The sequence below is a fragment of the Lepidothrix coronata genome, unplaced genomic scaffold, assembly GCF_001604755.1.
Source record: "Lepidothrix coronata isolate B3197 unplaced genomic scaffold, Lepidothrix_coronata-1.0 Scaffold84, whole genome shotgun sequence".
Classification (NCBI taxonomy): domain Eukaryota; kingdom Metazoa; phylum Chordata; class Aves; order Passeriformes; family Pipridae; genus Lepidothrix; species Lepidothrix coronata.
The window spans coordinates 2,533,146-2,557,048 of NW_016690264.1; the positions used below are offsets into that span (position 1 = coordinate 2,533,146).

At 44.7% G+C, this 23,903-nt stretch overlaps 1 protein-coding gene across 4 annotated transcripts in view; it reads left to right on the forward strand.

Moving 5' to 3' along the window:
* PLXNB1 (plexin B1) overlaps positions 1 to 23,903 on the forward strand; it is a 74,918-nt gene that overhangs the window by 9,907 nt on the left and 41,108 nt on the right. Inside the window, exon 2 of one of the 4 annotated variants that reach the window (XM_017820655.1) lies at positions 11,774 to 11,835. Coding sequence is in view for 2 of the 4 variants with exons in the window: in XM_017820653.1 (XP_017676142.1) it covers positions 12,126 to 12,172 (47 nt within the window). In the remaining 2 variants the exon portion in view is untranslated. Of the gene's footprint in view, positions 1 to 11,773; positions 12,046 to 12,085; positions 12,173 to 23,903 lie in introns of those variants that run through there. The other 3 variants (XM_017820654.1, XM_017820653.1, XM_017820656.1) reach the window with 3 other exon arrangements.

Sequence of the window (23,903 nt, forward strand, 5' to 3'; positions counted from 1 at the left end):
TGCTGTAAAACGGGTCCAGTGAAATGACATCTATCTGATAGAGGCAAGTTTGGACTTCTGTGTGCCAGAGATGCTGATTTTTCACCGATTATGCCTCACCAAAGCAGTGGCCCTGAAGAAGGGGGAGGAAGAGAGGGGATGACAATCAAATTGATATTTAAAAAAAAAAGTTATAAACTGTTCAAGCACTCAAGAAAAGATGCCCTGTACTGAGAACTGACAGGACCAATCTGTTGATTGCCAGAAAAGCTATTGAGAGGTGACTTGGTTAAAACATGTGCATAATTGACTCTGAGGAGCTCCTCTTTAATCCAACAGAGAAGGAATTAATGGCTCAAGGCAGAAGGCAAACAAATAAGAAAGTAGTCTGGCCTTGCTGCCAGAAAGAATGATGGAGCCATTGGAGCAAACTACTAGCAGAGTAGTGAACTTATGTTTTGACCTCCAAAGGCCTCTAGTCTAGATGCCATAAACCACTACATTTCAGAGAACCACTTAATGGGCTTTGTGGAGGTGTGAGTGGATAAAATGGAACAGCGCCTGTGTGTTAGGCAGGAAATCAGAGTGGTTGTACCTTAAATTATGTGACTGACTAGTCCTGTTGCAATTGGTTTCTGGTTTAGAAATAACCCCAAGACCAATGCAGTTGTGTTCTTCATCCCTGTTTATTTTTTTTCTTTCCAAACTTTGTTTAAGTCTAAATATTTTATGTGACTTAAGTGGTACATCCTGGGTATAAAGAATCTTGTTCATGATGGGAGTGTTAACTCGAGGTTTGTACTTCAAATGTCTCCTGAAAATGAAATCTTCTGTATATTTCTTAGCAATATCAGTGCAATAGTGAAAGAAATACTGTATCTGGCCTGCCTTGTGGTATTTATTTTATTGATTAAACTTTCTAGGAGAGTAGAGTTTTATTAGGCATTTAGTGTGCAAACCCATGTACTCTAAGGAACTGTGTTAAATTCCAATTGCACTTAAGTAATTCAGCTATTTTCATTAGTCTTCTCTTGCATTCAGTGTGAAAAATCCTATACAAGAGTGAATCTGATGAATGTTGTAATTTAGCCTACCATTGTTTACAAATAACTTGCAACTGTTTACAGGCTGAAAACTAAAGAGTTTTATAAGGCCAGACAAATCATTGAGTTCATTTAGTCTGATGCTGTGTAAAGCAAGACAGTGGCCTTTCCTGAATTTAAGCTAAACATCCAAGTTGAGACTGAATGCTAATAAAAAAAAGAGTTGTGAGTGATGGAGTGCTCGTCATACCGAATAAATTTTAAGGTATCTCTGAGAAAAGAAGCTTGAAAAACAGACCTTGATCTGCTCAGGCCAGAAATCTGCAATTAGCAAATCATTAACTTTGTTCTGAATGGGTTAAGTAGTGTGGTACTTATTCTGTTTCGCTTCTGATTGACTATATAATAGCCACCATCAGCAGTCTCTGCCATGTGCTGGATTGTGAAGTCTGCTAATTAACACATTAGTTTCATATTGCTGCTGCCAATGTTTGCACTGAAGAACTTCGGTTTTTTTTGGCCATATGGATGGGTGGGAATATCAAGATCGTGTTATGGCTCTGTGCTCATTCATGTGTGATGCTTTGTGCTGTTTTTCCCAAGACATCTAATCAGGCTTGGGGCTGAACAGTGCCTTTTTGGAGAATCTTTAACTGAAAGGTCAAAATAAGCACAGAGACAAGTCTTGCTGTCACTCTTCCCACCCACCCCCCGCCCTCCTTTGTGTGTGTCTCTCTCTCCACGTATACATATGTAGGAGTCCTTCACCCAGCACATTCATCTGTGATTTCTTTCTTGAGACCCAGAGTTTCTAAGTGCCACTCAGAGTCTTTCTAAATAGCATACAACTCTGCCAGATGGATTGCACTCAGCAACCTGCCAGTTTGTTTATTTGGGGCTGGGGGGATGATTTGTGGTTGGGGAGCTCCTGGCACTCACCTGCTGATGGGTCTGCTGGCTTTCTGTGCACTGCCTGCTGCCTGGGTCTGTGTGTCTCAATTAACCACGTGTAGGAGGTGGACCAGGATTTCCCTTAAAGGCAGTATTTGCTTATAGACTGGGATCTGGTGGTCCTTCAAGGGAGTCGGAAGGAAAATGTGCCTTACAATGGTCTCAAAGTGAGGCATCTCCAAATGATGCCATGGAAGCTGAAGATTAGGGTTTGCAGTACAGATCAGATCTGTCATAACTGGAATTTGTTCACACTTACCCTGTGGTACCTCCCATCCCTGCACTGAAAGCGTTACCAGGAAGCTCCCTGTGGGACAGCATAACCATCAGGAGAGGGAAGTGTTAAAAGCTGGGTATTTATTCCAGCTCTCAGGATGCGCCTGAGGAAGATGCCTTTATTTTAATGAATGATATTTTTGTGGTATTGATGGGTTTGTGCCTGTTGTAAGACCATCTTAGGCAGTCAGCTCTTTTGCTTTTACTGTCACTGTTTCAGCCTTGCTTGGCTTCTTCTTTTCCTTACTCGCCAAGTGCAACTGAAAATGAGGTACCGAAGCAGCCCATTTAGTTTTTTGTATGCAATCTAGCAAATGTTAGTGCTGGAAACTGGGCTCTTGCTGCTGTTTGTCTGGTAACATTACCCTCTGTTGTTGCCTTGTGCTGCTTTTGAAAAAATACTGCTCTGGTTTTCTGTGTGAGAGGTGGTTGGCCCATAAATGTATTCCAACCCACCTAATAACTCTTCTTTAAAATCTTTCATCAGGTCTTTTCTGCTATATAGTTTAAAAAGAACAAAAACCCCAAACACCTCCCTTTACCCCTGGAAACAGCAGTCATCTTGTTCTGCTGAGCTGAGTGCTGCTCATACTGATCAGTGCTGTTCCCTTTGTCTTAGTTTATTTTAGAGTTAAGTTATAAGCTGTTTAAGACAGGGCTATTTTTGTTCTGTATTTTTGCAGGATCTTTTACATGCTTCTCCTAAACTCTAAAATAAATGCTCTTAAAGGCAAAACTACCATCCGTATCAGGGCAAGATGGTAATTTCTCTAAAAATGAAGTTTTGTGGTTTCATTCTGATAAAGCATTTTGGCAAGCACATGCCTGCACAGAGGAATGCCTAGGTCAGGGCTGGACTCATGGCCATCTTCTGTCTTTTTGCTGGATTGCCTTTTGTCAGCCAGATCCCTTATGATCCCACCTTCTCCCTCCGCCCCTCTTTTGACAGTAGCCGTGGTGCTCAGCAGGGGCTCCCCTGGCTGTGTTTGCTTTAGCTGGGGAGGTGTTTGCCTTCCCTGCAGAATTCCAGTTTCCAGCTGCCGGGGAAACCTGGAGCACTTGTGTTGATTTATTAGGGCACAGTGCGCCTCAGGAATGCCTCTGCTAAGGAGCTGGGAGTGATGGAGGGGATCCTGCCTGATGCTGCGTGAAGCCTTCTTGTTTCTCTTTGCAGAAACACTAGGCAGGAATTCCCCAAAGCAAGGTAGGAAAAATAGCTCACTCGGCTGACTACTTTGGGGAGTGTAAAAGTGAGACTCGGTTAGGTTTCCCTGGCATAGAGTTAAGGAGGTGAATGATAGCTGCAATTTTAAGAGTGCAATTTTTGAGTAAGTGAGTTTTTGTGGTAGATGATACTGTGAATTGCCCGACCAGAGGGTTTGTATGCATTTGGTTTGTGTTAAGAGCTGGCATTCCTGAGCTACTGACTAGGGCTTTTTTCCGGGACTTGGCTTTGGGCCATCTAAATGTGCATCTAAATTGCACTTGGAAGAAGCAAGTTTCAGCCTCTTTGGAGTTGCAAATTTTTAAACGTTTTCCAACAGAGATATGGGAATGGATTTGGTTTTTTAATTACCCTTGTAGACAGCAAAAGTCTATGGACTACAAGTTTAGAAACCACTGTCATCCGTGTATCTTCCCTGTAGTGAGTTCAGTAAAACATCTTCACCTCTCTAATGTGTCTCAGACATCTGATGTGCACCCCTTCTTTTCCTTTCTTGTCTGGCATGCACACACAAATGTGTTTCTGGACTTTTTCTTTAATTTGAGATATTGGCAGCTGGTGTCTCAGCTGATCATCAACACCTAGGAAAATGTTTGGTGTTTGCACAGGGCAGGGTGGTCAGCTGGTCACTTCACTTCAGATCAAGTATTTGGTAGTTGCAGAGTAGGTTGTGTTTATGGGGCATTGGTGCTGAGAAGGAATTTCCTTTCCTGGCTGAGGTAGAAAGACCGTCCATGTACAGCTTTATTCCTTTGCTTTAGCATTCCTTGAGGTTGTTTCCCTATTTTACAAATGCATCTTTTGAGAAGTGCCAGGAAAATGTCTCTCTCAAATGGAAATGGAAATTTCTGAGCTCGCAGGAATGAAAACCTTTGGGTCTGTGCTCACTGAGTGAAAAGAGGATTACCAACCAGCCATTCTCCAGAGTGCAAAGCGGTGGAGCAAAGTCTGCAGAGGCTCTCTGAAAGTTATTGGCTTTCCCAAGGAAGGGTGCTTGTGAATAGAATTGAATGAGGTTGGTTGCGTCCTTCTTGGCTTCCCTGCTGCGAGTACAGAGAGCAGTGAAACTTGGAACTCGGTAGATGCTTGAACAAAATGGGAAATGTGTTTTTTTTGAAGTAAATGTCTTGTGAACAGGTCGAGAGCCAGTGTTCCTCTATTACTGTAAGAGAATTAATGGGTTTGTGACTGCATTTAGGCCTGAAAAAAGCATGGAGGCAGTGCTGATTTTTCCAGAACTGTTTGAAGGGTTCAGAAACGAGGATGGTGGGCTGGAGCAGATGCAGATTGCTTATTTTCGCTGGGGACTGTTAAACCTGCCAAAGTGTAAACTGCATCTTAACAGAAATATGCAGGCAAGGCCTGCACATCTCTCCCTCCTAATTACCACAGCTCAGCTGCTGCTGTCTCTTATGCTTACACATCTGAAAGGTGACAATGACAATGTCTTGAATGGCAAAGCAATAGCAGGAAGGGTCTTTTTTTTTTTTTTTAGCTGTAGTCTGGAACAAAGAAGTTATTCAACCACTAGTCAAAAATATCCTCATGAAAAGTCTTTCTCCTCGAAACTGCTCTTCAGGAGACCACCAGAATTTTTGTAGATCTTGATGGCTTGTCTCTTGAGTGACTATAGATAAAGCAGCAACCAACTTCATCCTCTTTCTCACACCAACAGCCTTGGGAATGTTCACCGACAGCCTTGGGAATGTTCACCGACAGCCTTGGGAATGTTCACCACAGCAGTGGGACCTCCATTTTTGCTGTCCCTGCAGCTCTGCACTGGATTGCCTTTGTATACATTACCTTTTTCAAGAAGCTGGAAAGCTCTTCTCACTGTTCTGGCAAAAATCTCCAGTAACATTTTCACAGGAGTTACTTTAGTTGCCAAACCCCAGGCTTTCAGATCCTCATCACTCATGGCACGCAAAAGATGAGATAGTTTTTATGACCTCCTCTTAGAGGAACAGGGACATCAGTGGGGGGAAGGATGGTGCTGTGGTTCTGATAGCATTCCAGTGGCAGAGAAAGAGTGGAGGCAGTGGCAGCTCCCAATTGGTCTGCATGTGATGGGTTTGGATTTGGTTTCTCTGTGAAAATCTGATGTGGGTCATGGTCTCTGATGGCAGTTTGGCTGGTTAGCTATAAACTTGTTCAATCTCCCCTCACCCATGACCTTACTCTGTTTCACCGTATCCTTGTAAATCTGGTTTAAGAAATAGCTTTGTGGAAGTTTCTCTTCCTGCCTCCACACCTGTTCTGTTTAGCTCAGGAGAACCTGCTGCCGGGGCAGCAGGCAAAGCAGGCTCTGATCAGAGACACTGTGTGGGCTGCTGGGGTTCCTCTCATCTGGGGAACAACCCAGCAGAAGAAAGCTGTGCTAAAACCCACAGATTTTTTTTTTTAGCTGAGAGGAGAATGTCCTTCATAGCCAGCTCCCTCAGTCTGTTCACAAATAGGGAATAAAAGTTGAAGCGAGGGGATGCCTGTCCATTTGTATCAGCCTGGGAAATGGTGGATTTCTCTCCCGAGGCCTTTGCCTCAGGCATCTTGCCAAAAGGCATCTAGTCTCTATTCACTTCAAACACAATACAGTTCCTAAGCCAGAAATGTGCAGAAAGCTCATGAACTGTGATCAGCTGAAGGCCAGACAGCATGACCTGGTGCCTCGTAAAAATCAATGAATTGAAGAGCTGTGACTTCTGGATGCTTGGGAAGTATGAGCAGCACCTGCTGTGCAATGTGAACTTGAAGACGATCACAGGGTAATCCACTCAAATGTAACCTGTATTTATGGTAGGAAAATATCCTGGAATCTGTGCTGAAAGAATTAGAATTTGCCTAAGTGAAGTGTTTTAGCAAATGCAAGTGATTGCCTTCTTCTTAGATCCTGTGTATGGGCTTCCTTTCTTCAGAGCAAAAGGAATTCAAGCCAAATTTTACTTTGGAGCTAAAAGGCATATTTTTAGCAAAGGCGGTGTGAGCAGTGTTGGGATGAACTCCAGGTCTTTGGTGTTCCTGAAGAAACACAAACAACTGCAGAGAAGGGTATAGCTCAGATCCTTTTGCCAGCGTGCTTAGCAGGCAGCCCTGTACTAGATCTGGTTCAGTCCTCGACAAGTGACCTCTGTCACTAAACGGGAACATAAAGAGCCTCAGTGAGCTTTGGCTGAACTGGGCTTTTGCCTGTCTGCTCCAGAGAGAGAGTAACCTCAGTGTTCCCTTCCCTCCCTCCCTCAGTGTGTCTGTGAAAATACTAACTTGATTTAGCTGCCAAAAAAAAGACATTTGAAAAGTATACATTGCTCTCCTGTGTCCTAACTTCTGTAAAATATGGATTATGGTTGGTTCCTGTATATGGAGCTCAGTAATTTTACAGAAGAGAAAGCGGCACCACTACAGCTATCCACACAACACTTAATACAGTGAGGTCTTAGTCTGTACTAGGGCTCCAGAGTGCTATTCTGAGCATTATGAACGCGATTATATTACACATAGAGCTCAGATGGCTCAGAGCCATGCTTGGGATATTAACTGTTTCTATTAAGCTTAGCATTTAGAGATCCTTCTGGCAGAGGAGGGCAATGCTGAACGAGTGAGCATTCCCACAGCAGAATGGTATGTGTGAGTACAGTTAAGGAGGGTTTTGTAGTTCATTTGCACAAGGGATAACCTGAGTTCCAGAGCTTGCTAGCTTAGGGATGCTCAATGAAATAATCTTTTCAGTGTACTACTTTTCTAGCTGCAGGTGTTGTGGAGGAGGCACTTACTGATGTAGATGTACAGGAGTTCAAGAGAAACCTTATGAAGTGCTATAAATGTATCATAAGGGGAAAATCCATATGTAGTGTGTCATTTGGCAGAGAATGTGATAAAGTGGCATTCAATGTGGTTACTTGTGATTCTTGACAGGCTATTCCCCTGAAAGACTTTTTAAGACTTGGTTTCAACTTGGTTTCAACTTCAACTACTTTGTGTTGAAAGTAGCTTTAGGAATAGTAAAGGTCCTTTCCGTTTATGTTTAAAAAAAAAAAAAGTTTATTTTCACGATTCTGTTTTGTGCTGTTCCAGATTTTGTAAAAACACACACTCTGAAAGCCCAAACAACAACAATAACAAAAGAAACCCTTTGTGGATTGCCTGGGTAACCCAGAAAAAGTTGATGAGTTTCTCACTGTTTGAATACACATTGTCTGCCAGGTGGGAACTGTGAGGCTCTTCCTTCCCTCATCACCCCACAAGTGCAGGAAGAGATAAGTATTTCATCCTGCCGGGGCACTGGCTGAATTTGAAGCACACTACCAGCAGACAGGTATGCTGAATTTGGAGCCTAAATGGCTGCCTTGGGGAGGAAAGGGAGCAGAGAGGATCGTATGGCTGTTAGGGATATGAGGCACTGGAATAGTGCTGTGGGGAGAAGAGGGGTGCTGGAGGTGGCAGCACATGCTTTTGGGAAGGCAACCTCTTATCCCATCCTCGAGGTAGTGAGGCTTTGCCTTTGCTGGGCTTGGGGTTAAACCCTTCTCCCAGTAGAACTGCAGTTTGCACCTCCTTCCTCTGTACTGGGAGAGAGATGTGGCTGTTGAGGCAGGGACTGCCTACTGTGCAGTGAACACCTTCTCTGCAGGAGAGAGAACGGAGTGGATGGAGGTATCCCATGTGCCATGTGAATCCATGTGCCACTGTTTAGTTCATGCTTAGGCTGACAGAAAGGGGCTGAGTTTGTGTGTTTTATTGATGAATATCCCTTTCCTCAGAAAGCAAACAGCTGACATCTTTACCTTGCTCTCCAAATGGGGGCCTGTAGTGCAAGGAAGGCACATGATGACCTTGGTGTTCCTGTGGCTTCTCAGCTGCATTTTTTGTCTCAGATGCCAGTGACCCTGAAATTTGGACACATTTCCCTCTGCTGCTTTGTGTTAAAAGTGAATAATGAACTGTAATGTGTGGAAGCAGTTTGTATGATGGAACCCATAAAATAAACTTGAGGGGATGGTGGTGGTGGTTGGAAGAGCTTGGCTGAGACATGGTAATTGGGCTGGATGTAGTGAGGGAGAAGAGGAGCCAGGAAGGGACTGCAATGGGAATCAGCCCCCAAAATAAATATCACACGAATGGGGCATGAAGGGATAAAGAGTCTCCTTCAAATTAGATTCTGTGACTGAGACTTCCTCTAGAATTTCCTGCAATTTAGACAAATGACCAGCTTCACGTTTTTAAGTGGTGTGTGTGCTCAACACTTGCAGGCGTGCGTTCCCATCCAGCTGCTGAGCAGAAATCCTCGTTCTTCGGTCTTGCTGGGAGCTGCTTTGCGCTTTTTTGTGGCAGCAGCTTTTGCTATAGAAGCCCCTCCACGCCCCCCCGCCCCAGGATGGCTTTTTCTGTGAAAGAAGCCAGCGTAGCCAGGCAGACATTATCCCCTTGCCGGAAGGAGGGACCCGGGCGCCCTGGGGAGGAGGGACGGGGAGCGAGTGATTCATTGCAGCTGGCTGCAGTTTGGCCTCCTCTCTCTTTGCCCTGGGTGCCAGGGAGTGACAGCTTGTGGGCAGCGGGCCAAGCCGTGAAAAGAGGAGTGTGTGAGGCCTTTAGCTTTCTCATGCTTTATCAAGCTGCAAAGAATAGCTCGATATTCAGCCAGCGTTGGTGCAGGTCAGGAGAATGGAAATGCGAACTTAACTCCTGACATGCTGGCTGATGGCTGACCGCAGGCACTGCGCCGAGCGAGGGCGGCTTTGTACCGCGGCGTGCGGGCACAGAGGAAACGGGCCTTGATGCCATGGTGAAGATAACTTTTTGTTAAGTGGGCTGCCTCTGGGACCTGCTGGGAATGTGGAAAGACGGAAAGAGTGCTCTCCTCTTCTGTTTTGCTGCTGTCTGTGTGCCGGTGAGGGATGGAAACACTGGAAGGTGGGGCTGCAGGAGTGACAGGCGTCCTGGGAAAGCACGAGGGACTGTGAGGTGTGAGTGGCATGTCTGCCCTTCCACTGCTGGCACAACACTGGGACATGTGACGCAGGTCTCTGGCAGTGTAGGGAGCAGGATAAGGCCATTCCCGGGGCTGCCGCCCCGCACTGAGGTCCTGCCAGGCTCTGCGGAGGAAGGGCTGTCCGCCGGCGCACAGGGAGTTAAGCTCCTCATCGCCTGGGGGTGAGCCTACCTCGGGGTGTTGAGCTCCATTCCCACGGCTTTTCCTTTCTGACCAGAGCTGGGGGAGGGATCGCCTGGAACAAGTAAAATGCCTGGAGGGTGGAAAACAGCACCCTGGCCCCTCTGGCCTTGTGTTGGGCTGGGAGGGATCTGTACTTCACGGCAGGCTGGGCAGGGGCTGCCAGCCAAGGCTGGGGTCTGTCGCTGCACGGCAGGCTCTGGGTAAGGTGCTGGGTTATTTCTCTCCTTTAGGCAAAGCAAGATGGCTTTGCCGGCAATAGAGACTGAAATAAATGAATTCTTAGCTGGAAGGATGTAGAGTAGAAATGATGCCCCAGCAATTCCATGTGCAGATCGTAGCACGGGTTAACACACGAGTTTTGTGGCTGAGCGAAAGAAGTAGCATTGAGTTCCTTACAGGACATGCAAGTTCCTCAAAGGCATAAGGCAGCAGGGTCCTTCCTCCCTGATGCTTCTCTCTTCTCCTCTTGCACCTCTTTGAGCTGCTGAGTTGAGCTGTTTGAAGCCCTGAGGAGAGGAAAGAGGGGGGGAAGAAGATGAAGGTCTGAGGGGCTGGAGAAGGGAATTAGCAGGTGCTCAGAGCACAACTTGTGGCTGCCTCCAAACCCAAATCCCACCATTTCTCCATCAGCAGTGTGGGGGGGCTGGGAGAGCCAGAGGCCTCTGCCACATCCCAGTTTGCTGTGGAGCTGAGTGTCTCTCTGTGTGGGATACTAATCCTGGCCAGCACCAATTTCCCAGCAGAGGGAAAAGGAAGTTTGAGTACCTGTTCAGCCCCTAGAAATATTCTCTGAGGACTAAGGTGTGCAGTCCTTATTTTTAACAGCTTCTAAATTCAAGGCAAGGTGAATTGACATGAGGACCCAGTAGCAGCATAAAGGAGGGATAACCCGTGTGCTTGGAGGGCAGTTACACAGTTTGATTCTGCTGGGCTGTGTTTGTGCTGTACAGACCAGGTTATACCAAAAGCATGGCAAATGTGTAGTTAGAGACTGGATTTTTGTTTGCGCATTGGGTGTCTGGCCTTGCTTCTGTCCCTGATCCCCTTTGCACAAGGGAGAAGTACTGTGATGCTCCCACTTGCTGTGCTGACTCCTGTGGCAGGGGGACCTGCAGGAGAGAGGTTTGGGAAGCAATATTGCCTGTGTGGCTTTATGTAGCCTGGGTCAGCACCCAGATACAGACCCAAGTGATGAAACAACAGTGTGCAAATATTCTGCAAAGACCAGACTCCTGGTGGATCTTGTTGATCGTTAAGTGCCAAAATCCTAATACAGACGGGTAGGCAGCAGCCCTTGTTTGCTTTTCTGCACCCAGGCATCTAATGGTCGCTGAGCTCTGCTCTTGAGTGTTCTGCAGCTCTGTGCTCTGCCCATTTACTCACCTAGCACCGGGAAATGTGGGGCAGGAGCTGGGGTCCCAGGCTGATCTGAGCCCTGTGCGATGCAGACCTGCAGTGGATGCACAAAGAGAAACTCTCCCTGGCTGCGAGGTAGCTTGGGACCCAGGTGCAGCAAAGGCACCAGCGAGAGCTGGCTCTTCGAAAGGATAGGGGGTGTGTTCCCATTGTGCCTGTTCTGGTTTGCTCCTGTCAAACCTCTTCTCATTATTCTCGCCTTGAGCTGTCTCAGGCCCGAAGGCAAAGTGCTACAGAAGGCTCTGTGGGCTTTCCCTTGAGAGATGTGGGGTCCTTGGAGAGTGGCTGTTCAAGGGAAGCACTGCAGTGGGCTGAATCGAGGCTGTTTCAGGCTGCACAGCTCTGAGCTAATCTCCCAGAGGCAGAGACATTACTCACCAATCAGGAATGTGTCTGTATTTTTCCTAATGAGAACAAAACATTTTATCCCTGTTCATTAGCAGAGAGTTAGCGTGTACAGTTGCTATGCCAACAGACTCCTCTCCTCCGCAGACGCACTGGGGGTGTCCTCCATGCCATGGTTAGAAGGGTGAACGAGAAGGCTGGTTCTGGCAAGAAAAAGATCCCATTGTTTTCCCAGGGCTGCCTGGACTTTGTGCAGCTGGCCAGACCTTGCCTTCTCAGGGGGAAGGGAACCACAGCGGGAGTCAAGTGCAACAGAGATTTAATTTATTGGAAAAATAGTCTTTGCATTTCACGCTATGTTGTTTTTTCCAGCTTGAGGCACACTCTTCAATAAGAGAAATGAAGGTGTCTCAACGTTCCCAAGAGTCCAGATGGTAAGCAAAATGCGCCGGGAGTCAGCACTGGGACGCCCATGGACTGCTGCAGCCCGCCGGGCTCCTCCATGCTCCTGATCATCCCGGTTTGTGTGGACAGTGTCATGCTGGGCAGCCTCTTGATGCTGCTGCAGTACGAACCCACCTGAGGAGCTGTGCCACCTGGGGTTAGTTGGACGAGCTCACCAGGCACGTGGTCTTCTGGAAAGAGTGAGTGGCTGTATGTGAGAATGTGCACTGTTCCCTTTGCAAAGGGAACGTTCCCTTTACGCAGGGAAATGCTGTGAAGGATGAAGGGCATCTCTTCAACAGAAGCTCTGCTCTGTAGAGTTATGCTGTAAGCAGATGTATTTACTCCAGGCATTACTTGTTTGCCTGCCATTTTTGTCTTTGTCTTGATCTTCCCCACCCCCCTCAGCTTTCTTGAGGGATTGATTGGGATTTGTGGGTTGCAGTGCTGCTGAAGTCACTTTTGCAAGAGTCTTCGTGGCACCTCTGATGCTGCACTTAAAATGTAAAATACAACTTTAAAACTTTGAATTTTCTGTACAAGTGAATGAATTTAACCTGCAGGCAGAAATAACAAAACAAAAACGTGACTTTCTGCTGGTGATCTGTAACTAGAAATGGGCCAGTGAGTGTTGCCAAATGTGAAGGCAGACTCCTGGAGCAGGAGTGAAGTTCATCTCTGTCTGTCAATCACCACGCAGCATGATGAGCTGCTTTGTGCTGGCTGAGCTCTGTGGTGTTGACAGCTATAGACCCTTGAAGAAATGTCTCCCTGAAATTGAGTTCTCCTTTCATGCTGCTTCCTGTTAAACAGGATAGTTACAACTCCTATGTCAGTTTACCTAGTGAAGCACTCTGTAAGTGAATGTGTGGAATCTGAATATGGGAATCTGAATATCAAATGTAGGGTGGTACACCAGAGATCCCAGACTGAATGAGCTGCTGGAGATCTGCAGATCTGCATGAACTTCTGGCTGGGAAGTGAAACTCTGGCACCTGGATATAAGGAGCTGATTTAGATGAGTCACTGACTTTTGCACTGGAGAGATGAGTATCACTGGGAGTACAGGAGCCCTTCATCAGAAGAATGTCTGCTTGTTGGACTTGCAGCTATAGCAGCAGGAGGGATCAGCAGAAATAAAAACAGTGAACAATGCCAGATAGCAACCCCCAGCCCAGACCTCTCTGGGTATACAGCCTATGTGGTTTCAGTTTGGTAGTAGATCTTGACTGAACTCTTAGATGACAAAAAGCAAGTTTCAGAAAACCTCTTTCAATCTGGAGCATCCAAGAATAAATTCCGAGTACATATAACACCTGTACAAAGATTAGTGAGTCTGGTTTCCTCAGCTTTGCATTGCTCTGGGTGGTTCCAGTAAAACCACTAAATCAAAGCTGTTTGAAATAGGGAATGAGTAAGTACTTGAGATGACTTGAATTCAGTCCAGTCTCTTCTGGATCCATCCTTTCAGGGTACATAAAAAATAACACTGTAAGGAGGACAGAGGCCTGTATGTTGTATTCTTTGAGATATCGAGCTGATTCTGTCCAGATCCTATTGAAAAAGTGCTCCAGCAGAAGTGCACTAGACAACATGGGTTTTAGTACCTTTAAATGTGAAAGATCATGTCTGGACAAACTAACTTGTGAGAAGTGAGTTATGGTTATTATCTGAGTCGTGCTCTACTTCATTCCTGTGCAGCCAGAGTAGCAGCTCAGTGTTACCTAGGAGAGTGTTACTTGTTCCCTCCTCAGCTCTTCCCTGCCTTTTAAACAGTGCAGGGGCTGACTTTCTGCCCCATTTTCTGTGCACCACGACTTTTTAAGAGTAAAGATGAACATGCAACTGCTGTGCTTGTGTGCAAGGCAAGAATTGTTCAGGAGGACCCTCACCTTTGCGGGGAGGAAAGCACATTGCTCCAGACCGGGATGATGTGATTTGGCTGTAGATGTTTCTTTCTCCTTGCTTCCTACGCCTGGCAATCAGTTCTGTGTAGTGTATAGTGTGCTCTCTGCAGACTGCTCAGAATAGTGAGGGGGTTGGCTATTACTAGACCTGGGGCCACGTGCTTCCTTCACATGTGATGTGAAGCCTCTGCATTGCTACCTCCAGCTCCAGCTCCCCTTCCTAATGAGTGAAAGACCACTCCAAATGGCACTTGGATCTTGCATCTTGATGTCTTGGGGTTCTCTTTCTGAAATGTCTCCCAATACACGTTCTTTTTCACTAGGTGTACATGCTCCATTTGTTTAATGATTTAACCTTATTACAACTAGATTCTTGTTTTGGTAGTGTCTGATCATCTCTCAGTGGATATATTATACAGACCTACATGTATTGACAGGTAAAGAATAAAAGTTCCAAATAGGTTTCTACATTTTGCCTCTGAAAGCACTTCAGGTGCTTGTAGAACCTTGAGAGAAGGGTTCTCCCCCTTCATCAGGATGAGTTATAGGCTGTTCATGGGATGAGGTGTTCCTTCTAATCCTTAGAGTATAGTTCAAAGTCCTAAATTGTGAGGCTGGTTTATATTTTTAAAAAGCTGTTGGCACTGAGTACTGTAAGTCTAGGTAATATATTTGCCCTCTCTGGTATTCTGTTGGGTTTTAATGGCCTTGCTTCTTCTTTTTTAGTTCCAGTTATACTTCTGTATCTCTGCATCTTTAAAAAAATGCTTGTTTGACTCTTAGTAGTGAAACTGGCAAAGGACAGAGAAAAGCCAGATATTTCAGCCTGACAGGAAAGTTTAGATTGCTTAGTGAGCTCAGCGTGTATAAATAACAAAGTTCTATATCTGATAATCAAGAATGTGGGAAGCAATTAGGATCACTGCATTTGTGAAAGAAATCACTCAGGATTTTGAGGGAGTCATGATAAAAACAATGTCCAAACCCAAATATTCTCATATGGCTCTGCATGAGAACCAGGTGTGGTAAGGATATTGTTGTTTCAAGTTGTGTCAGGAAATCACAGAATACTAGGCCCATACTGGAGTAAAAAGTTGATGGATTGAAATGCTCATAAATAACATAGGACAGATTAAAGTCCTGGCACACAACCTTGTCAGGAGGGATCCATCCTTCACCAGGGCAGGCTAATTCAAGTATTTTCAAAGAACCAACAGGGAGAGGAAGATTTTGGCAAATGCACTCTATTCTGGAGGAAGAAGCGTGCAGCTGAATGCTGAGGCTTGAAAGTAAACTTGCTTTTGAGCAAACTCAGTTTAAGAAGTTAGGCTGAATATTTTAAGAGAATTACCTCACTAGCAATTCACTACAGAAGTGGGGAATCCCTGCTGTATTTGATATCCTCACAGTAGCTTCTCCAGCTCTTATGGAAGTTGAGTTTTTCTATAGCTTTAGGAAAACCATTGCCATCTGAAGAAAGGTATTTTCAGATTTTAAAAATGGAACAGCAGCTACAGTGACCAGAGATGAGGGTTACCTTCCATACAAAGAACAGAATAAACTGGGATTCTTCCACCCGAAAAGCAATTAGTGACAGTTACCTTCAAATCCTGAATGGCATGGAAAGGTTAGAGGGGGAACAACCTTTTTTTTCCTTTTTCATTACAAGTATGAATAGGTGTTGCATGGATCCAGCGTGAAGTAAGCTTAAAAACAAATAATGACTTAGTCCTTGATGTGTGCAGTTAACCTGGGAAGCCACAGGATGTTGTGAATGCCAAACATCTGTGAGTATTTGAGGACACGGAGCAGGTCTATAGAAGAAGGAACTATTGAGGGTTAGTAAATGCATGGAAACCACCTCTATCCCAAGAAGACCCTGAGCTGCACATGGTGGAAGCCTGGAAGAGTATTCAGGAAGGTAAAGTGCTATTATGTGCTTACTTCATTCTTATGTTTCAGGCCAGAGCCAGACAACTGCAACCTGGTTCGTCAGCATGGAGCGGGAGGGGGGATACAAATAAGACTGGTAAAAAAAGAGACTGGCACAGCTTGTGTTCTAGGTTGGTTCTGTGATGCTTGTGATGTACAGCATGCATCTCTTGCTTCCTAAAGGCACTGCCTGTGGGCTGTTTGAGTCTGCAGACAGTTGACTTGAGTTTGAAGAGAAGTGGAGAGTATATTTCTGGATACCGCACAGGTAGGAAGGGTGGTATGGAGATGAGTATTCTAAGCAGAGAAGCTGACTTTCCCCCTTTCTCTGTGCATATGCTGTTCCTATGGGATAGTACGTATTTTACTGAGGTACAGAGACTGTCTTACTGCTGATAGCCTGAATCTTACTTGTGTGAATTCCCCCCCTTTAATGAGGTGTTTCTTGCCTTGTAATGCACTGTAACTTAGTTTGAGCTAAAATGAGTGATAAGCTGATGCATTACAGTGCAACCTCTGTTCCAAAGAATTTTTGAACTAAAAATGTCATGGCCTACGTGAGGTTCCTACTCTTCAGAAGTACTCAAAACACTGGCCTTATTTTAGGTCCTGTCTAAACATTTAAAAATAATTTGAAAACAGGGCTCACTTCTATATACTTCACCCCTGAAAATCTAGGCTTGAACTTGGTTTTAGATGCTTACCCAAATCTGCAGAGGGCACAGTACAGAACAGCCCTTAGTTGTTCCTTTGAACTTTTAATTTCAGAAGGAAGAGAACAATGTCAGGGTCTCTGTCATTTTGTCCCTAGAGACGTAGTCTCTGCTGTTAGGCAGTATCCTGTTGGGCTTTTTGATTTTTTTTTTTAACTTGTTGTTGACTAACTTTGCTGCTGTAGTCCTTGGGGAGCAGCTATGGAAAGCTGACCGGTAGTGGAATTAGGATGACGTGTATTCTTGCAGGAATGCTCTTCTGACTGAAAACTGAGTTGATATATTTTGGGAAACTATAGCCCCTTTCCAAGGATACAGAAACTATCTTGTCTGCATCTCATACTCTGTAGTGAAAGTTACTCCATGGAGTGGCTGAGATTGAGTGCTCAAATTACAGCTGAGTAGTACAGACAAGCCTGGGGCTGACAAAAGCCAGGTGGAGTCCTTACAGGATTAGGACAAGGGTCACATTGGGGAAGACTGGCATCAGGTGGAGTGGACTAAAGTTCCCATCCTGTTAATCAGCATCTTGACATGTTGCACCTATTTAGTCAGCTGTTTGATGCAGGAAGAAATTTCTATCCCAAACCCTAAGTCTCATCATTGCAGAGTAGCAAGGGGCTCAGTTGTTACACCATTTACAGAGCATCTTTCTGTTTTTGCTCACAATTTCTCAATTATTGTTTTCATCAGTAGCTTTGCTCAAGCAATGATTCTCTCTCAGCTTGTTCCTGTGTGTGCTGGACCTCTCTGCCATTCTCCAGATAGTCTGTCCAGATTAGATTTAGTTTGACCCCATCTTTAGCCAGTATGATCTTTTCTATTCCTAGCTGATCCGTGATTTTAACTAGTGTATTTTCCACTAAGCCCTGAGAAGATTGAAATTAAAACTTTTTTATGAGGGTAACTTGTGCCAGCCCCACTGTGGCCTCCTGGGTTGACATGAGGTGGCTGATTGTTCAGTTTGGTCCATGTGTAAGCCTGAAGAGTACTGTCTGAGCCACACTTCTGTGGGGTTTTATTAGTTTTCTGTGTGTGGCAGAGTAGAACAGTTTCCTTTACCAGAGGAAGGCACAGTCCCTGTCATGTGTGTGGAGCTTAAAATGACAAAGGAAGGGTGCCTGAAACTGGGACAGTCTGCAAACAGAACTCTGCTGACCACAGGCTATGGTTTATCCTTCCAGCACAGATGTGCATAACTTTTGCCTTATTTCTTTAACAGACCTCTGCTCTGTCTAGCTGTTCCTTCTAGCAGAAGAGCAGCCACTCAGATGCAAAAACTCAGTGCTATTCCTAACAAACTACTGTAAATCTGGTTTTCCTGTCTCCTGGGCACTTTTTTGCCCAGGGGTGACCCTGGCAAGGCAGCATTCTCTTGAAAAGCCAACAGTCAGCCAGTTATACTGGCTGAAATTCCTGCTTGTAGCAGTTTGCATTTCAGACTAGCACTGCAGACCTGTTTAGTGCATCTCTGCAGCCCCGGGGTGAAGGTCTGGGCTTCCCTGAAAGGGGAAGGGATGAGCCAGTCAGTCCTGCCCAGCCAGTGGCTGTCAGACTGTGCAGGTGGGGCGGTAGCAAACAGATGGAGAGCAGTCTCAACCAAAAAGTCTTTAAAATTCATGGCTCCCATGAACAGGTAGCTGGTTCTCTACCTTTATGCCTTTAGGACAGCACCAAAGAAGCTTTTGCAGCCCTGAACAGGACCAGTAGCTCAAATGGTTTGCCAGAAAATTAGGATCTCCTCAATATGAGCAAACAGAAACCCATGTTGCAATGCATTAAAATTTATTTTGTCTTGCTATAAAATTCGCTGTTCTGGATAAGGTGTGGCTAGATGTTAACAAAGTGACCAGAGAACTCTTGCTCCACGTGCTTTATTTCTCCAAGGACCAAATCTTGCAGTGTCGCAGTTTCTGCTTCCTCTGCCACTTAATTTTCCCATTGCTCATTTTCACTCCTCTGTATTGTGGACCCTCAGTAATATGGATGCAGAGCAATTGCCTGATGGCCCATGCACAGTAGTAGCTCTCCCACCCCTGTCTGTATACAGTCTGGTGCTCTGAATTTTATCCTTGAAACAAGAACAATGTCTGGGTGGAGGGCTGTGATTGCAGGAAGAATATGCTGCATCACTGCTAATAGCCTGTGTCTCCTCAACCACATGCTCCTTGAGAGCCCTTCGTGGATGGTTCCTGGGCCACCATTCCATGTTGGACTACATTTGAAAGCACTGGATATCCAAGATATCCACCCTGTGTGGGACAGTCATTGCTCAGAGCTGTTGAGACTGGTGTGAAGTTGATCCTGGCTCTCAGCTCTGGACCCAGCCTGTTCAGGCTTCTGCAGAAGTGCAGTGGGAGCTGTTGTGTTTTATATGTTATGTAGTTATGAAGCTTCCCAAGCTTGGGAAGGTTCCCAGACTTTTTGAACAGCATGGGATGTTGCTGTCTGTTATTGGCCTTATGAAAGCCTTGGCATTGGTTTGCAGAGGTGGAAGAAAATGTCTGGCTACCTCAACTTGGATCATTATCTAGCCGACCTGTGTCACTTAATTGCCAGACTATTGAACCTAATAGTTCATAGCTGAGGACTGAGAACCTTCCAGGCTTAGGCACTAATTCATGGAAGATTAATTGTTCAAAGCGTCACTTCTGATACTGCTTTAACATGACTTGAGTAATACAAGATAGAATACACCCCATCTTGGTTTGAAGGCAAACCACAAGCAGATTGTGGTAGTGATGTGGAGCTGTGTTGATTTTGCTGTCTCTCCTGGGTGGGAGGGGATCGGTGCTACTCATGTGGCTGCATTGCATTAAACGTGTTTGCATGTTACTGCCTGTGTTCATGGCTGGAGCCAGAACTGCTGACAGTCTTGGAGTGATAGGGGAAGGGTCTGCTGTCAGACTGTACGTTTCTCCAGAAAATTACTGGGAAGAGCAGAAAAGCGAATTTTATTTGAAATGGAGGAAAACTCTAGGGAGAAGAATTCCTTCCTGTCTACCCAGGGCATATTAGTTCTTTACAGAGCTGTTGTGGTGCTAAAATCTAAGATTTAAGGGGTGTCAAGGAAATTGCTTTAACAGAACAGAGCACCCTGCACTGTTCAATGTCTGCAGAGTGAAAGGATTTATTCAGATCAGGCTCCAGTGTTTAACATTTCTCATTTGCATCTTGACAACTGGATGGTGGAGCTCGGGATGTGGTCCCTGTGTGTCTGCCTGTGGTCTGTACCACTGCTGGCATGAAATCCTTCTGTGGTTGGTCTCTGTTCTCCCTTCTGCTGTGCAACCCTGCGGGGCTGCTGCTGGCATGGAGACCATGGGGTTTCCTCTGGGGTACAAGTGTAGGACTGGTGCTTTTTCACAGGAGTTTCACAGGACGTTTGAAGCTCCTCTCCTCTCTTGCTAGGTGACTCCAAGCCAGACTGGATGCAAAAGAACTTGACTCGGGAGTGTGGCCTTTGCCTCTGGGACGTGAGAGCTTGGTTAGGGGTCACAGTCCTGTCCTCTGGGAAGCATGTGCTGGTTGCAGAGGTCTCTCTTCCTTCTGGAGGGACATCTGCCAAGGAAAATAGACTCTAAGGCAGAAGTGATTACATTGAGATTGTGTGCTGTCCTGGCTCTTTCTGTACAAGGGACTTGGGCATTTCTGCGTTACAGAAATCAGCATAGAACAGCTAGTGCAGAGCAGCATTCTGGCTTTCGTAGCCTGTGGAGCCAAAGCTGGGAACAGGAGGATCCTGGCTGAGGCTGGGGAGAGGTGCCCCTAATGATAGGGAGGGCAGTGCGGTTGGGAAGGTGTGCCTTGTTCGAGGTGGAGGCCGGTAAAATATGAATCACATCTGTTTGAAGTAGTGATGAAACCCCAGATGAAGGTTTTCTGTAATACCCGGCCAGATCGTCTGGAGTACTCCAGCTTTCCTTATTCCCTGGTTAGAACGGACGGTCCTGACCTACTTTTAGCAATCGTGGTTCTGCTGGAGGCTTGGCTGTCCCGACAGCAAACACGTTATCTGCTGTGTTCAGCATCTGAGTGAGAAGTTTCCATCAAACGTTTGGCAGACAGGGAAGAGCTGTTCCTGGAAGAGGGACTGTTGGTGCGTTAAACTCGATTCTGCCACTTCTGTGCACAATGGCTCCGACCTTGGCTTTGGTTTCCCATGGTGTGCATTAACTTTTGTGCTGTGCTGTCAGGATTCAGTGAGATGGTATCTAAATGTTAATATAAGAGATACTGCCTTTAGAAATAGCCAGTGAGGTTAGGCTTCCAGCCTCCTAAATATGCGATTAGGCAGGGCTAGAGTTACATTCTTAATATTTAAAAATAAATAAAGGCTATAAATGTACCATAAAATAGATGTTTAAATAGAAATGTCATCCTGGGGCAAATTGCAAAGCTCTGTGTAGCTCAGTATCCTGCCTTTGACAAGATCCAGAAGCAGATGCTTAATGAGGGCTGTAAGAAACAGGGCATATATAATGTGGTAGGTTTGGTTTGTTTTTTTTCATTCTCTCCCCTGCCTCCATTTGCCTCCCAGCTTATGACCATCATCAGTTTAGGGCCCTGTTTGTCCAGGAGTAGTATCTCATCATCTGATTGTGACCATATCTATTCTCCATTAATTTATATAATCCCTCTTCTAACTTGTTTATGTTTCTGGTCTCCATGACATCCTACAGCCGTGAGCTCTACAATTTAATTATGCATTTTAAGTGTTATTTGAAATATTTCTACACCCAGTGACAATATCCTTGAACTGGCTTAGGAGAGTTGTCTGTCACTTTGGTGAGTGCTCTCATTTTCTGCATTGTAAGACATGGTAGTCAATTCTTCCGTGTTTTTCATCTTGATACTATGTCATGTTTCAGATCTCTTGACTTTTCCCAATCTTCCTCCGATTGTTTCTTTGTGCACCCGAAGTCCTGCTCTGCTCAATCTCTCCTTATATAGAAGCTGATCTGTGCTTTTGGTCATCTTTGTCGTCCCTTTTGTCATTCTGTCTCCTTTTTCAGATGTGGGAATCAGAGCTGCCTTCAGCATTCAACAACATAATGGGGATATGTGTTTTCTTTCCTAATTACTCCAAAGCCTGTATTTGCCTTTTTACTTGATACTAAATACTGAACTGACATACCAAGTTTCAAAAGTTTCTCTGAGTGATAACAGCTAATTTGCATCCTGTTGTGTTTATGTAATTAGAGTATTTTTGGTTGGTTTTGGTATCTATTGGCATCTAAGGTATTGTGTAGTTAGTTAAAAGTGCCCGAGTTCTGTTACTTTTTGCAGCCTTTTCTGAATTTGATTGCGATGAAGAATTTTTTTAATAATAAAATTTGCCACTTCTAGATGTATTTGTCTCCTTAGGTCTTATGGGAACATATTGAACAGTGCAGGTTGCAGAATAATTTTTTGGCAGATCTCACTGATAATCTTCATCTGACAGGGAAACTCTTTATTTCCTGTCTTTTAACTACTTATTAAATCATGATAGGAACTGCAAGTTTCATTTCACAGTAGCTTAACTTTTTTTTTTTTCAAGAGCCTTATTTTTTTAAAAATCAGTTTAGTTCATATTAAACAGATTCAAATCCGTCTCTTGAATCTCAGTTAACCAGAAATGGGAAATCTGCTCTTGGAATTTCCTGGGTACTGCAGGGGTTTCTCTCTGCTCCAAATTTTAGTCTTGTATTTTGATCAGCAGTTGGCTTCTTGAACTTCTGCAGGCAAATTTGTTTCTAGAGGGAGTGATGGGCTCAGATTTATGTAGATTTGAATAGAAACAGAGAATTTGCTCAGCAGGGTGAATTGGATGGGTAACCTCAGTAAGCTGTGCTTTCCCAGCAGGGTTCTATTACAGCTGGATTAAACCTATCTAGGCTCTCTGGATATGCACTACCCATTAAAGGCTAGAAAATGGGATTTTTTTTTTTTTCCTGACCACTTATCTGGGAGAATATTTAAGTCACTGATGGTATTTGACTGGATGCAAACTTGACATGTGATGTGGCAGCTAGAAGAGCAGGAGGTTGTTGGGTGGGTAAAGGGAGGGCTGGTGGGTCGCGCTGGGGAAAGTAATGTTTGCTCTGTGTGCAGCATTAGAAAGCTGAAGGGATGGCCTGTCCAGGTCAGGTGCTGTCAGAAGAGAACGCTCATCCAGGTCAGGTACCTAAAGGGAAAAAAAAAAAAAAAGAAAAAAAATGCTGACAAACAGGGATGAGCTCAGAGAGCTACAAGAAAAATTAAGTATTTCTGACTGAAGAAGCTCAGACCACTTAATGTGTCCATCCAAAGGATTACACGTGCTGCAATCCGTGATTCAGGAATGCTCAAAGCTGGCAGGATGTATAAGGGAAGGATTGCCTTATGCTTGTCTGCCCTTAGACTACTTCTTAGGCATCTATTATTGTCTGCTGCTGGAGCCAGAGTTTCTGTGTAGGTGGACCTCTGTCAGAGTTAGAATAGCTGTCTTTATCTTCTTGCCCAAGGAGGATTAAGCAGAAGGATTAGTTTTCAAACTCTTCATGCAGAAAGTGCCTAGAAGCTTCTTTGACTTAGAAGATTTTGTGACAAGCAAAGTTAGACAAAATGACAAGGCATTTTACTTGGGGTAAAAAACTCTCAGGGATAAGCTTGCTGGGTTAAGGTGGCAGTTTCTGTAATTTAGGAGCCCTAAGAAAAAAATCCTGCTTTCACTAGGAGGCTTTAGTCAGGAGCTCGTGGGCTAGAAGAAGAGATGGTTGGTGGTGTTCTGTGGTTTGATTACGCAGAAAGTTGGAGCGGATCCTAAAGGACTCTAATCCTCAAATGTCTAACACTGGCTGAACTATATCCTTTGGTTGTGTTGAGATGCTGAGAAACTAATAGCTGGCTTGATTTCCACTTCTAAAAATGCACATACATCACGGTGTGTGACTTTGGGTTAGTGCTTGAGAGGATGGTGAAGTGAAAAGTTAACCCTCGATTTACAATGACAGAGTATCTATAAAGAAAGCTTCTTTAACAGCAAGCAGCTTGTGGTTGCTTTATATTCCTTGTAAATGTTTGTGTAGTTTGTCTTGGTTTATATAAAGTTCACTATTTAACACTGTATTAATCATTAACTCTTCATTAACCAGTTCTACTGGAAGCTTAAACTAGTGTTTATAACACATTTTCTTCTGTGCAAGGGTAAAGTTCAGTTGTGGTAGAGCTGTTTAGAGGAAATTACTGTCCACTACCATCAGTTAATTCCAGTATGGCTAAAATTAATAATTAGGTGACCCCAGAGGAACTTTCTACAATTTCCACAGAAACTTCATACAGTTTTTCAAAGAACAGTGCATGAGCATCATTAAAGTGGCTGCAGTATCACAAAGGTGACAATATTTTGTGCAACATTGGTTTAGTATAACTTCAGCCTCCTTCCAGAAAAGTACCGTGTAGTGGTCAGCAGAAATTATCAAGCATTTAGAAAACATAACTTTCCCAAGTTTCCCATTTTTTATCTAATAATGCCATTAATTC